The 12,630-nt window shown below is 39.8% G+C and overlaps 1 protein-coding gene across 1 annotated transcript in view; it reads right to left on the minus strand.

Annotated features, from left to right (window-relative positions):
- The window catches only part of LCP2 (lymphocyte cytosolic protein 2), an 81,284-nt gene that overhangs the window by 15,101 nt on the left and 53,553 nt on the right, over nucleotides 1-12,630 (minus strand). The window contains exons 6-16 of the mRNA XM_019506526.1: nucleotides 11,847-11,884; nucleotides 9,834-10,029; nucleotides 8,527-8,627; nucleotides 5,861-5,930; nucleotides 5,482-5,565; nucleotides 4,504-4,529; nucleotides 4,390-4,409; nucleotides 4,179-4,283; nucleotides 3,158-3,188; nucleotides 2,515-2,527; nucleotides 1,252-1,387 (exon numbers count right to left, since the gene is read on the minus strand). Of these exons, the coding sequence (XP_019362071.1) occupies nucleotides 1,252-1,387; nucleotides 2,515-2,527; nucleotides 3,158-3,188; nucleotides 4,179-4,283; nucleotides 4,390-4,409; nucleotides 4,504-4,529; nucleotides 5,482-5,565; nucleotides 5,861-5,930; nucleotides 8,527-8,627; nucleotides 9,834-10,029; nucleotides 11,847-11,884 (820 nt within the window). The remainder of the gene's footprint in view (nucleotides 1-1,251; nucleotides 1,388-2,514; nucleotides 2,528-3,157; nucleotides 3,189-4,178; nucleotides 4,284-4,389; nucleotides 4,410-4,503; nucleotides 4,530-5,481; nucleotides 5,566-5,860; nucleotides 5,931-8,526; nucleotides 8,628-9,833; nucleotides 10,030-11,846; nucleotides 11,885-12,630) is intronic.

The following is a 12,630-nucleotide window of genomic DNA, read 5'->3' on the forward strand; positions in this document are numbered from 1 at the left end:
TCTGACCCGACTTCTATGATTCTATGATATGATTCTATGATTCTATGAAGTGCAAAGGCCTGCACATAGGACAGAACAATCCCATGCACCACTACAGACAGGGGACCAACTGGCTAAGCAGCAGCTCTGCCGGAAAGAACCTAAGGGTTAGAGTGGAGAGTAAGCCAAATAGGAGCCAACAGTGTGCCCAACAGTGTTGTGAAGAAGGCTAGTGGCATACTGGGCTGCATTAGTAGGATCACTGCCAGAAAATCAAAGAAAAAGATTTTTCCCCTCTCTTTGGCACTGGGGAGGCCACATCAGGAGTATTGTGTCCAGTTTTGGGTCCCCCACTACAGAAAGGATCTGGAAAAATTTGAGAGAGCCCAGTGCAGGGCAACAAAAATGGTTAGGGGCCTGGGGCATGACTTATGAGGAGAGGCTGAGGGAACTGGGCTTATTTAGTCTGAAGAAAAGAAGACCAAGGGGGATTTAATAATAGCAGCTTTCACCTACCTGAAGGGTGGCTCTAAAAAGGATGGAACTAGACTGTTCTCAGTGGTAGCAGATAACAGAACAAGGAGTAATGATTTCAAGTTGCAGTAAGAGAACTTTATGTTAGATATTAGGAAAATCTTTCTCACTGGGAGGGTAGTAGAACACTGGAACAGGTTATTCAGAGAGGTTGTGGACTCTGTCCTTGGAGGTTTTTAAGACCCAGCTAGACTAGGCCTCAACAAGCATGATCTAGTCGGCGATGGTCCTCCTTTGAGCAGGAGATTGGACTAGATGACCTCCTGAGGTCCGTTCCAACACTAATTTTCTATGATTCTATAACTAGAAAGCTAACAAATTCAAACTAAAGTAAGAGCCACTTTTTTTTAAACTCTGAATGATCCCACGAGCTGTCTGTCTGCTTTAGTGAAATGCATGGATATTTGGGACCCTGAAAATGCTGGGGGTTTCTGTGTAATAGTGGAATTTGCAGAGTTTGTGCCCTGGGTTGCAGTGGCAACAGAGGAGGACAGACCAGCTGCAGTGGCTGAGCTGGCAGCTGCTACTGCTGCCATGCGTGTGCACCCTCTAAGTAGAAGCCTGGGGCTGATGCACTACTGGGAAAGATTACAAGTCAAGGGAGCAGATATAAAAATCTAACTTTAATAATAAACTCATTGATGTGTCTTTCTGAGTCTTTTACAGCACCAACATACTGCTGTTGCCCAATAAATGGTGAGCAGGTCAAAATGAATGAGATGAACTATTAAAACAAACCTTTCTCCATATGCGCCAGGCATACTGTTGGATCCTGATGGACTAGATTTAGGTGGTGGTTTGGCAGATCTCGAAGGGAAAGTGTTGGAACTGTAGGGAGGTAAAGATAGCTGTGGCACTGACCTCTGTGGTACTGCTGTGGAAAGGAAAAATAAAACTAGTTAAAACTACCTAACATGAAGTTAAATATAACACTCTTACAGTAACTTGTAAAGACAGTGTTAGTGAACTAATACTGCCTAACTTCAGTTGACTGTTTAATTATGTACAATTAATGGAGCAAATGTTTTATTAAAATGCCCTTAATAGGGATATACTAATCTTGATATGATATGATAATGGTCTATGATTATTTCTGTAGAATTATTTTAGAATTCAAAATTCAGTAAAAAATAGGAAATTATGTTAAGGTTTTTTTATTATAGTTTTGGAAGCTCTACTCTAGAAAAATGATAGTCCAACTTTAGAAGCCCTTTGGCTAAAGTATATTGTATGCAGATCAAAGATAAAGCACTACAAGCAGTTCTTTCTGTTATGCCACTGTTGACCATTGGATTTGAAGCTTCATTCTTGAGCGTCATGTTTATTTTCTGACACCGTCTTCTTTGTAAGCTTCAACAGAAGGATTAAACATCTCTTTTGGCACTACCTTCAGTCACAGCGGCCACATCTACATGTGTACTTTACTATACAGTAGACTAATTAACTGCACAGTAAAGTGTCATCTTTTACACATGCGCAGAAATTAGACCAGTGTAGACCAATTTACTGCACCATTGAATAGTCCCATCAGATACAAGTACAATCTGACAGCACAATAAATTAGTGAGATTAAATGCATGTGTAGATAGTGATGCAGGAGGCTGCCTCCAGGCCAGGGCTCACCCTGGAGCCCTCTGCCAGCAATACTATGTGTGACTAATGCAAGCAGGGTTTGGCCCAATATTTAAGGAAATAAAAAATGATAGGTTGTATATTCAAACTGTACATTTTTATCAAGAAAATATATTAAATTAATTGTTATTCAGTTGTAATGAGGATAAGAAACAAGTGTTATAATTGGCTAACTGAAAGAACTTTTGCCTTAATTTCATGTTTTGTGCTTCTGCTGATTAAATGTCTGTGTGATTTTTTTTCTGAGTTATCTGTCAAGTTATAATATATTTTTATAAGTATGCACATATCTGTTAATTCATTTGAGATTTTAAAAACAAAATACAAAGAATTCCTTGATATATTAAATATATATTTTTAGATACTTACTCTCTTCTTCTTCCTGTAGAAAGAGAAAAATGTTTAGAAGTTCATAAGATCACAACTGTACTGTCCATTAATAAAACTAAAAATTAGAAGTCAGTGACATTTTCAGTATTTAAGAAAACCAAAAGTAGCTGACTGTTTTACCCATTACACCAACATTTTTCTCTGAAATGCCATATTATTTTAGAAGTTGTGATTGTGAGAAAAGGAAATCAGAGGTCAAAATTTTTTTGAAATGCATAAGCCATAAGGTATTCAACAGAAGATACCCTCAAAATGCAGGGAGAAGATATTCAGCAGGTAGAAGCTGTCATTGTTCCCAGGGCAGAAGCAGTGAATTAGCATTCTTTGAAAAGACAGCTCAAGTTAGAGAAGCCAAAACAGGGGTATGCGAAATCAGTAGTGACTTCAAATTAATATTGGCCTTAATTTTTGCTTCTCTAATTTCTAAGATAGTGTATCCAGGGAATACACTGAACTTTGTCTGGAAGAACTAACTAAAAATGAAGGCCTATGTTAAGAAAGAATTATTAGTGTCTGGGGGTTTTTAATATATACAAGTGATAGCCCATCTTAAACAGAGTTTATGCCATTTAAGTATATGTATTATAATTAAATTAAAATATTTACTTTGAAATATACTTACATCAGGTTTTTTTTCTGGTGCCCAACCCTGCCTTAATTGAAATAAGAGGAGAAAAAAAATGTAGATGGATGGAAAAATCAGTCATTCACTTTCTCTCTATTTATACACATGGCCATAATTTTAGGAGAGACCTCTGATTATATCAATTCTTTCAGACACAAAATTACACAGGTGTAACTTCTAATCTAGTTTCTTACTTTGCTCAGATAGACACCTGAGTGTTTGATCTGAAATCATAACCAAAGGTGATATAAGGCCCTGATCCTGTAATGAGCTCTATATAGATGCAGTAGGCCATTTCTAATGTGCTTATTATAGGACTGAGGCATAGTCTAGCAGCTCTACATTGGTGACTGCTTCTGCAATCTTTGACTCCCAGAAGTGGAGTTGGAAACATGATCTGGCCTTTAAATTTATCTGAGCAATGAAAAAATATTGTTCCCTTGGAACTTTTATCCAGAGTGGTGTAGTGCTTGACAGTTTTGTATAAGGACACATGGTTTCATTTCTAGTATTTAGATTATGCTGGTCAGTTAATAGAACACATTTTTTCTTAATAAAACGTAAGACCCTATTTAGAAGCTGACCATGAATGTAGGGACTTATAGGGTAGCAGAACTGAAGAGCTGGGGAATGGTTTAAACCTTTCTCTCTCCTGTATGCTGTAAAAGGAATGTGGGCTTGAGTGTGGCAATGTGGATCATGAGACAGAAGTTTCTAACAAGAAGCCAAGAAGGCTTCTGGAAGAATCATGGAGAATTTTCCTCTTTCTCTGTAATACATTGCCCTTCGCTTTCATGTTTGGCTGAGAGATTTGTTGTAGTGGGCCCTGAAAGTTCAGGGCTTTTTTTTTTTCTTTTACAATAAAGAACACAGCTCATAAGCACTGCTGAGAACACTCCTGCAACATTTACAGGTGTTGGTATTTCTGAAGAGATTAATTACATTAATTTATGTAGCATTTTCATTTTTTGTTGTTGTTGTTCATATTTGAATTTAACATAAAAAATATTATTCTTACCTTATGGGTGGTAACTTCCTTCCAGGGGTTGGGTGACCTCTTTCATATCTCTCAGCTGGTGGTATAGGAGGTTTTTGTATCTTTGCTAACTGCTCCCCCAGAGATCTATAATATGAGAGGTATGTTGTGAGATCAGGCATTGTTTAATGTAGTATCATTTGGTAACCCTGATAGTGCATTAATGTATGTAACCTGTAGTGTAAATTCTTACCTTAGATTTGGTGTCAGAGACTGTAAAACAGTAAGGAAAAGTTAAAAGAACACATAAGTATGTTTCAATGGGGATTGAAATGTACTAATAAATACCAACCAAAAATCCTCTTACCTTTTCAGGAAATGGTGGCCTCTTTCCTGAAAAGAATAAATATTTTTTTTCTAAAAACAAACTTAAGGTAATCAATATAAAGTTTACTAAAACAGTAGAGGCTCATGAGGTCAGTCTTTGACTACCTTGTTTGCACAGTGAATTTAATGGATTCAAAGACCCAAGTCCCCAAAGGTGTAAGTGCAGGAAAAGATACTTGGGCTCTGAATCATGACAGTCTTATGAAGTTATTACAATGAATAATTTCTCACCTGGTATATAAAGTTGCATCTCATTTCCAAATTATTTTCTTTTATCTTCAACATTGTTATTGGCTCTTTCATGCCATTAATTGATAGATTAAGGAGCCATTAATATTAGCCTTCTTTTTAAAAATGTAATGGCATCACATTTCATGTCTACAATCGTCATTTATTTTCCTGTCCCCAAATAAGTTTTATAACTCCCTTCTGAATTCTCTTAAATTTCTCAACATGCTTTTAAATACAGACAGCAAACCCAGATATAGTATATCACATCACAGAAGTAGTAGTAACAATGCTGTATTATCTTTTCTCTTTTCTTATACCAGTGAGTCTCAATCAGGGTGCCACAAGATCCTTTTAAGGTGTATTCACAAGATTAAACCCAGAGATTTCAAATAGGAATCCATATTGTCAAAAGCATTCTGACCTGTTAAGGTCTCTCTGAGTATTTTGCAACAGAAGAATTGCTCTGTTTTTCCATAGTCAAAAAACAAGTGCTAAGATTTTTTGAGGGATGCTTTGAATCAGAGCAGAAAAATCAGTTTCTTTCTTAAGACATGAACTGTCTTGGATTTTGGAAGGCTATTTTTTAGGGAAAACGGTGAATGTGGTATGCAAATATGGCATATTAAAACATGTTTCTTGGAAAAAAACCCTTCTACTAATAAAACTTAAATTGACAAAATTGAGCAACAAACATCAGCAGTTGATACAATGGTAATAAAATACTGACCTGGTACTGGGCTATCTCTTTCATATGGTGGCCCAGGACGATCCAGTGGGGGTTTTGTGCTTCTGTCTATAGAAGGGGCTGGGGCTAAATAAAAATATTGTGTAAAACTAATGCATAAATGCCATACAGAATAAGGTGTATACCATATCTATTGTGAACTGATTTCCCTTCTTCAAATTAAACAATACAATAATGTAGTTCATAAAAACTGGAAGGAATAACCAGGAGGCAGGCAGAGATTAAATTGTATAGTTTTTAGAATGGGATATGCAATCCATGGCAGATTAGCAGGTAGAAAGAACTACTAATATTGCTATAGCTGGAGACAGTTTAAATGTGTGCTAAGCCATAGCTTAACCTGAGACAAATTTGCACTTACGTTTTAAAGGTTTGGTGCTTCTATCTCTAGTCATATCGTTATTGCTTGATGGAGGAGGGAAAGATGGCTGCTAAAATAAATTGTTTTATAAATGGTTAAAGTTAGTCTCAGCATTCCCATTCTATGTATAAGTCATTCTCAAACCCACCACATCACAGCTGTCAACCTTTGTGTCCTTTATGACCTAAAGGCCCTTTGTGCTCTGCTGCAGAAGGTTTTCTGGTGGAATGCCTTTTTGGCAGCTGTACATCTATCTGTGTGCTGGATGCAGAAAGCACAGTACAAGGTACCTTCAAGGATAGGTGTGAGCAAGCCAGGGGCAGTAGGGAAGAACAGAGAGAATGGTCTTACATCTTGCAATTTTGCCTTAACGCAGCTGGGGTATATGATAGACAGTACACTTTGTATTTCTGGTAATAGACTTTTGAGGAGAGAAATGCAGGGCCAGGAGGGCTAAGCAGTAGGGCTGTGTGAAGCTTCAGTCACTGATTGATTCAGAGGAGATTCGGCCTGATTCAGTGGCCAAATTTCCAAATCTGAATCGAGTCAGGAGACCCTTTAATCTCTCCAAATCGAATCAGAACCCTCTGAAATGATTCAGAGAGATTTGAAAGATTCAATGATTTGGACATAGACACAGTTTTAAATGTTTTTTATATATACCTCAACTTACCAGGTGGCTTGTGAATGCTTAGATTCTGGGGCAGATCGTGTCCCACAGGAGCATGGGGCGGTCCCCAGCATGCTTGGCAGCAGAACTGAAGCACTTCCAGTCCACTTCTGGGTCTGTCACCAAGCACACTGCCCCCCTCTCTCCCTCCATGCTCCATCCGCCCCACCATTGCAACGTTCACAAGCCATACCTGGTACCTCGAGGTATGTAGAAAAAACATATAAAGCTATGTCTATGTCCGAATCTTCAGATTCAGCCAAATCAAATGGGGGACAGTGATCTGAATCAATGAATCAGGAAGTTGGGGAGGAACAACCGGCACCATACCTACAGGTTGGGGAACTCCCCTCTTGTCAGCACGGAGGTGGAAAAGGATCTTGGAGTCATCATGGACTCCAAGATGAACATGGGTCGGCAGTGTGGGGAGGCAGTTAGGAAGGCCAACCGTACCTTGTCATGCATCCACAGATGCATTTCAAGCAGGTCAAAAGAGGTGATCCTCCCCCTCTATGCGGCACTGGTCAGGCCGCAGTTGGAGTACTGCGTCCAGTTCTGGGCGCTGCACTTCAAGAGGGATGTGGACAGCATCGAGAGGGTCCAGAGGAGGGCCACTCGCATGATCAGGGGACAGCAGGGCAGGCCCTATGAGGAGAGGCTACGGGACCTGAACCTGTTCAGCCTCCACAAGAGAAGGCTGAGGGGGGATCTTGTGGCCTGTTATAAACTAGTCAGGGGGGATCAGCAGGCATTGGGGGAGTCACTGTTCCCCCGAGCACCACCAGGAGTGACCAGGAATAACGGTCACAAGCTGGCAGAGGGTAGGTTTAGGTTAGACATCAGGAGGTGCTATTTCATGGTCAGGGCGGCTAGGGTCTGGAACCAACTTCCTAGAGAGGTGGTGCAGGCTCCTACCCTGGGGGGTTTTAAGAGGAGGTTAGATGAACACCTTGTTGGGGTCATTTGACCCCAGTACTCTTTCCTGCCATGGCAGGGGGTCGGACTAGATGATCTGCTCAGGTCCCTTCTGACCCTAGAAACTATGAAACTATGAAACTATGAATCGAATCACTGCCCCTGATTCGGGTCAAATCCAAATCTGAATTGAAGACAGCCTGTTTTGCACACCCCTACTAAGCAGCCTAGAGGGGGCATAGGAATCTATAGGACATTGAGAGAGCTGCTGTTGAAGTCGATCTACCAAGTTATTCCTTCTTATTGGGAGGACTGAAACCAAAGATAAAGATGTGTTTCCACTTTCTTCAAAAAGAATGAAAATGCTTGTAATTAAGCCTGGGTATCTTCAGACACCTATTCTGTGCCCTAGTTTTATATGGATTTCAAGTAAGACAGCAGAGGTATAGAACAGAAGGCTTGACAATTCATACCACTTGTTAGGAGCTTCCATGTTTAGTAATTAACTCGTGTCCATTGTAGCTTACATCTACACTTGGGCTAGAATACAGAGATACTGCACAGCCAGATTTATGCAGAAAAAATGGTGTCAAAAGTTCTGTTACCACAATGGCTGTTAGTGGATTTGAACAATATGAGAAAATTGTCCAGTCTTCAGCAGAGGAAAAGCAATGAAGGGACTGTTACCGCTAACATCTTTCTTATCTTTGCCTGCTGCTTTGCAGATCAATTCAATTCTCACTTCTTGAATATCATTAAGGACCAGATCTTAGAAATGCTTATACCTCTGTATAGTCCCATGGAATTCCCTGGGATTTGAATAAGAGTATATAGGGTTGGGCCTGCAAATCTGCTCCTGGGATAATCCAGAAAAATCTATTCAAGGCTGAAGTTTTCTTGAGAACTGACAAAATTCTCACAATGTAAATGGCAAAGCTGACAACCGGTTCTGATTTTTCCCACAAAAATCATAATTTTTATAGAAATTAAGTGCATAAGCTTTCATGTTGGATATGATGGTATACCTGGACCTTATATAAGGTGCTGAGTAAGGGAGATAATAAAAGGAAAAGAAACATACAGGAAGGCCTCTCCCTCCATAGGATGATGGTGTGGGAGATGAACCAGGGCGTTGTGGTGGAATAGGAGGCTGGAGAGATGATCTAGCAGTCGTAGGTCTATCTGAAAAGAAAAATATATAAACTTAACAACTACACAAAAGGGTTATTTCATGTGTCTCCTACTAAGTCTTACCAAAAAAGAGGCCTCATATAAAATCTCATGCTTTCTCTTAATGTACTGTAAACTAAATATATGGTTGCTTTATTTACCAAGTCCTCTTCAGTCCTGATGAATAAAAATGTTAAGCCCATTTTTCTGCCATGTACTTGTACTACTCAATCCAAACAGAAGTGTTTTGCAGGGATATAAATAAGTTGTGAGTCACAACTGTGACCCACACACTTGTGGGTCAATGGAGAATCAGCTCCAAGAAATTATAACTGCAGAACAGTAATCCCACTTAGACCTGTTTTCAGCGGATGCTTACAACTCTTTTGTTAGAAGGGACTATCCAGGAGTTAAATACCAAAACAAGTAAAGAAAGTAAGTGTGTTTAATTCTATGCAGGTTCCAAACTAATTGTTACATGTTACTTAGCTGACATTTTACTGTGTATGCATATTCAGTGAAAGTACTTATGTGCATAGGTGGACACTGCTGAACACTGTACCCATATAGCACACCATTGAGATCAGGAATAAGAGGATGTTTCACTTTTAATCCTTGGTCACTTTTTGGTCTGTCTTCTATGACTACCAGCTGGAAGCATGGTGAGTTTTGTGATGTGCACAGTATTTGTTAACTTTCCCAATTACATGCATGGACATTGGCTGAAATGGTGAGCTAAGCTTCATGGCTGCTTACAGACATTAAAAAAAAGTGCTTTACTGGAAGAAGCAGAGCATTAATTCGACCTGGCTCTGCAACATCTTTATAGATCAAGCACTTCAGCAGGGCTTTTTGGTGCTTTTATCTAAAGCTGATTCAGTCATCTATTAGATAAAAGCACCAACCCCCCCCCACTAGAGTGCCTGATCTATACAGTCATTGGGTGAGCTGGGTTCAACTAACATGATGCTTCTTCTGGGCATGCGCTGGACTCAGCATGGGGCACACAGAGTTTCAAATAAAGTGCCATTTGGGGGTTTTTTTTAATGTCTGTAAGCAACCCATTAGGCCAGACAACCATCAAGTTCTAGTAAGTCAGTGTTGTCACAAATGTTGGCATGAGTTGTATTGTTGCTTGTGAGATGATACCTTTTAAATTCCATTATCAACCCCATAAGACATCCAGTCACTTGCATAATTGCACTTTCTCTTACTTACCTATATAGTCAGTGTTGCTTGGAATTGATTTGGCAGGAAATATGACATTATGGTGTGCTGCATCATTGGACGGAGGAGGTTCATAATCATCACTATCAGGTCCTGCTTCACCTGGTTCTTCACTTGGAGACTCATAGTCAGCTTCATCATCCTGGTCATTTTCATTATCTGGGCTCTCATAGTCATCTTCTTCATCCTGTCATATGTGAGTGAAAACCTGATGTAACCACTGGGTACTGCGTGGCTTAGTAAAAATCTCTATAAAGTGTTGCCCTTCACCATAGAACAGAAGTTCCCAAACACTGGGCTGCAGCCTGGTACCAGGCTGTGAAGGGTTGGCTGCTGAGTCATGGCATGGGCCCCCGCCCCCCCCACCAGACACCCATCTGTCCACCTGAGCAAGAAGCTTCTGCTGCCAACAGTCACATGCAGAGTTAAAGTTGGGCAGCAGTGCAGCCCTGGGTGGGAGACAGCCGGCTCCGTGCAGCCTGTCCCGTTCCCATGCCAGGCTGCAATATAAAAAAGGTTGGGAACCACTGCCGTAGAAGATACCAAATCACACAGGAACGATTTGATTCTTTACTGAAATGCAGTGGTGGGATGCACTGGTGGAATTAGCCAGTGGTAGTTATTTACAAAAAGCATATAACGCTTTTTGTCTTAAACTGTGGTATCTTTTCACAATAGCAGCATTAGCTGAAGTTTGAGATGGAAAAGTTACCCATTTGAATTTTTTCTTTCCTATCTATGTTCTTATACAATTTCCACCACCTTAGCATTGGAATCACATAGATTAATATTTTAATTCTTAGAAAGAATGGCAGAAAAATGTACAGGTACAGGACCTCACTTTTACATCTCATCCAAATGGTGGTATTTGCAAGTAATAGTACCTCTTGGGAGCAAGTTGAGGCATTCATTCAGTGGTGGCATGATCAGTAGGCTGTTCATCTTTTTAACATAATTTCCTAAAGCAACTAGGATTTTGTCTGGAGTCTTATAGCCTTGTATTAACCCAGTCTAATTTGTATATTCTGTAACATAACAGAATTTCAGCCCAAGGTGACATGACTGTAGCTATATCAAGAGTCAGTGTAACTTGTTACTGATATAAAAAGGCCATGACAAGCTTCTAGAGTGGGAGTTGCAAAAATGCTCAGCATTGACCAACCTTTGATTCTCCTGAAGGCAGTGGTAAAACGGCCACTTGTTTCAAGGGAGGGAATTGCATCAGCACTCAACATTTTTAAAGCTGTGTAATAAGGTTTCAAAACACTGGCGCTGGCTGCAGGGCTAGTCAGTATTGCACAAAGTAAGAGTGTATGTTTCTCAATTTGTTTGTATTCAGCCAACCAACTGAGGTTTCTTCCTGTTATCTTCCTGCTACATTTTCCATACAAAAAGGTTAAATGCATACTTTCAGTCTAGATTGTTTTTTCCATGATGGGGAACAAAAAATGGAGAGAACAGATACAAATGATTTATGATCGAGACAGTGACTCACTTTTGTACATGAAAGGAAGCATGTAATGGTGGCAATGTTTTCAGCTGGAAAATGTTTCCTTCAGCTTCTAAACATGCAGATCATAGTGGCCAGAATGGCAACATATTTTTTTCTTTAAGCTACAAAGCCACACTTCTTTTACTAATCATTGTTTCCAAAGGAGTGAAATATAACTATGAAATATGGTTATAAATCCATGTGAGCAGAATGCAGGCTGTGATCTCTTGATCCAAACTGAACCTAGAATCAGGACTACAATCACAAAGTTTTTGTTTGTTTTTTTGGTGTTTTTCATTGCTGATGTCAGAGTATTAGGCCTAAGAGAGCTCCAGTCCTCTCTGCCTTCTTTTCTTCCCTCCCTGTCCCCAAACAACCTCAGAATTTTCCTTTTCTTCTACTTCTGCTGGAAAGGAGGGGAGGAAGAGGCAGGAAATGATAGAACTTATGGTAAAATTTAGACCACAGGATCTGCTTTTGGGGGTTAACTGTATGAAAACAATAATACTTACAAATGAAGACCAGCCCCCATCCTCTTCTTGACTGTATCCTGTGTAAGGAAACATATCATTGGTCCTTCATTAGCACATCATGTTGGCTTTAAAGTATTAAAGTTTCATCTGATAAAAAAGAGACCCAAACAGCAGCTGAGCTACCATTATTATGCCACAATAACAGGCCATGTTATCCAAATGAAAGCATGCACGCAGTTCCCATAGATGCCAACAGGCATTTTGTACACAATTTAGCAGGGATGTTCTCAAAGATAGTAGTTGGTTTAGCAACCTTTATGTAACATGACACATGCTATTACCTAAAATGTGCCCTGCTCTTCTGGATTTAAATGCTAGCTGAAGCGTTTTCAAAACTGACTCAGCTGTTGTATGTGTCCTTTTTTGTCTGTTTTCAGCAGGCCTAATCATTGGTAGAGGGGGAAGGGCAGGTGGCTCTGTGGAAACGCAGGTGCTCTTGGCCCATTTAATAAAGTACTTGAAATAAAATCTGAGTGAGAGACTGTCTAGCCAATAATGAGTGACTGTTGCAAGGAGCAGGACATAGGTGCAATGGGGAAGCATTCATGTCACTATCTCCCTACTTCCTTTTCCTTCCCCACGCATATTTTTACTCTTAAAACCCCTTTTTTTTTTACTTCTTTTCCTTTTGTCTTTCATCCACTCTATCACTTTTTGCAGTTTTCACTTTTTGTCTTTCCCAACTCATCATGGCCTATTGCTTCTTCTTGCCCTTCACGTGCTACTCTAACTTCTTTCAGTCCCTTTCCACTTTCTCCTCCTG

This window comes from Gavialis gangeticus, unplaced genomic scaffold, assembly GCF_001723915.1.
Source record: "Gavialis gangeticus isolate Ggan-Ray unplaced genomic scaffold, GavGan_comp1, whole genome shotgun sequence".
NCBI classification, from domain to species: domain Eukaryota; kingdom Metazoa; phylum Chordata; order Crocodylia; family Gavialidae; genus Gavialis; species Gavialis gangeticus.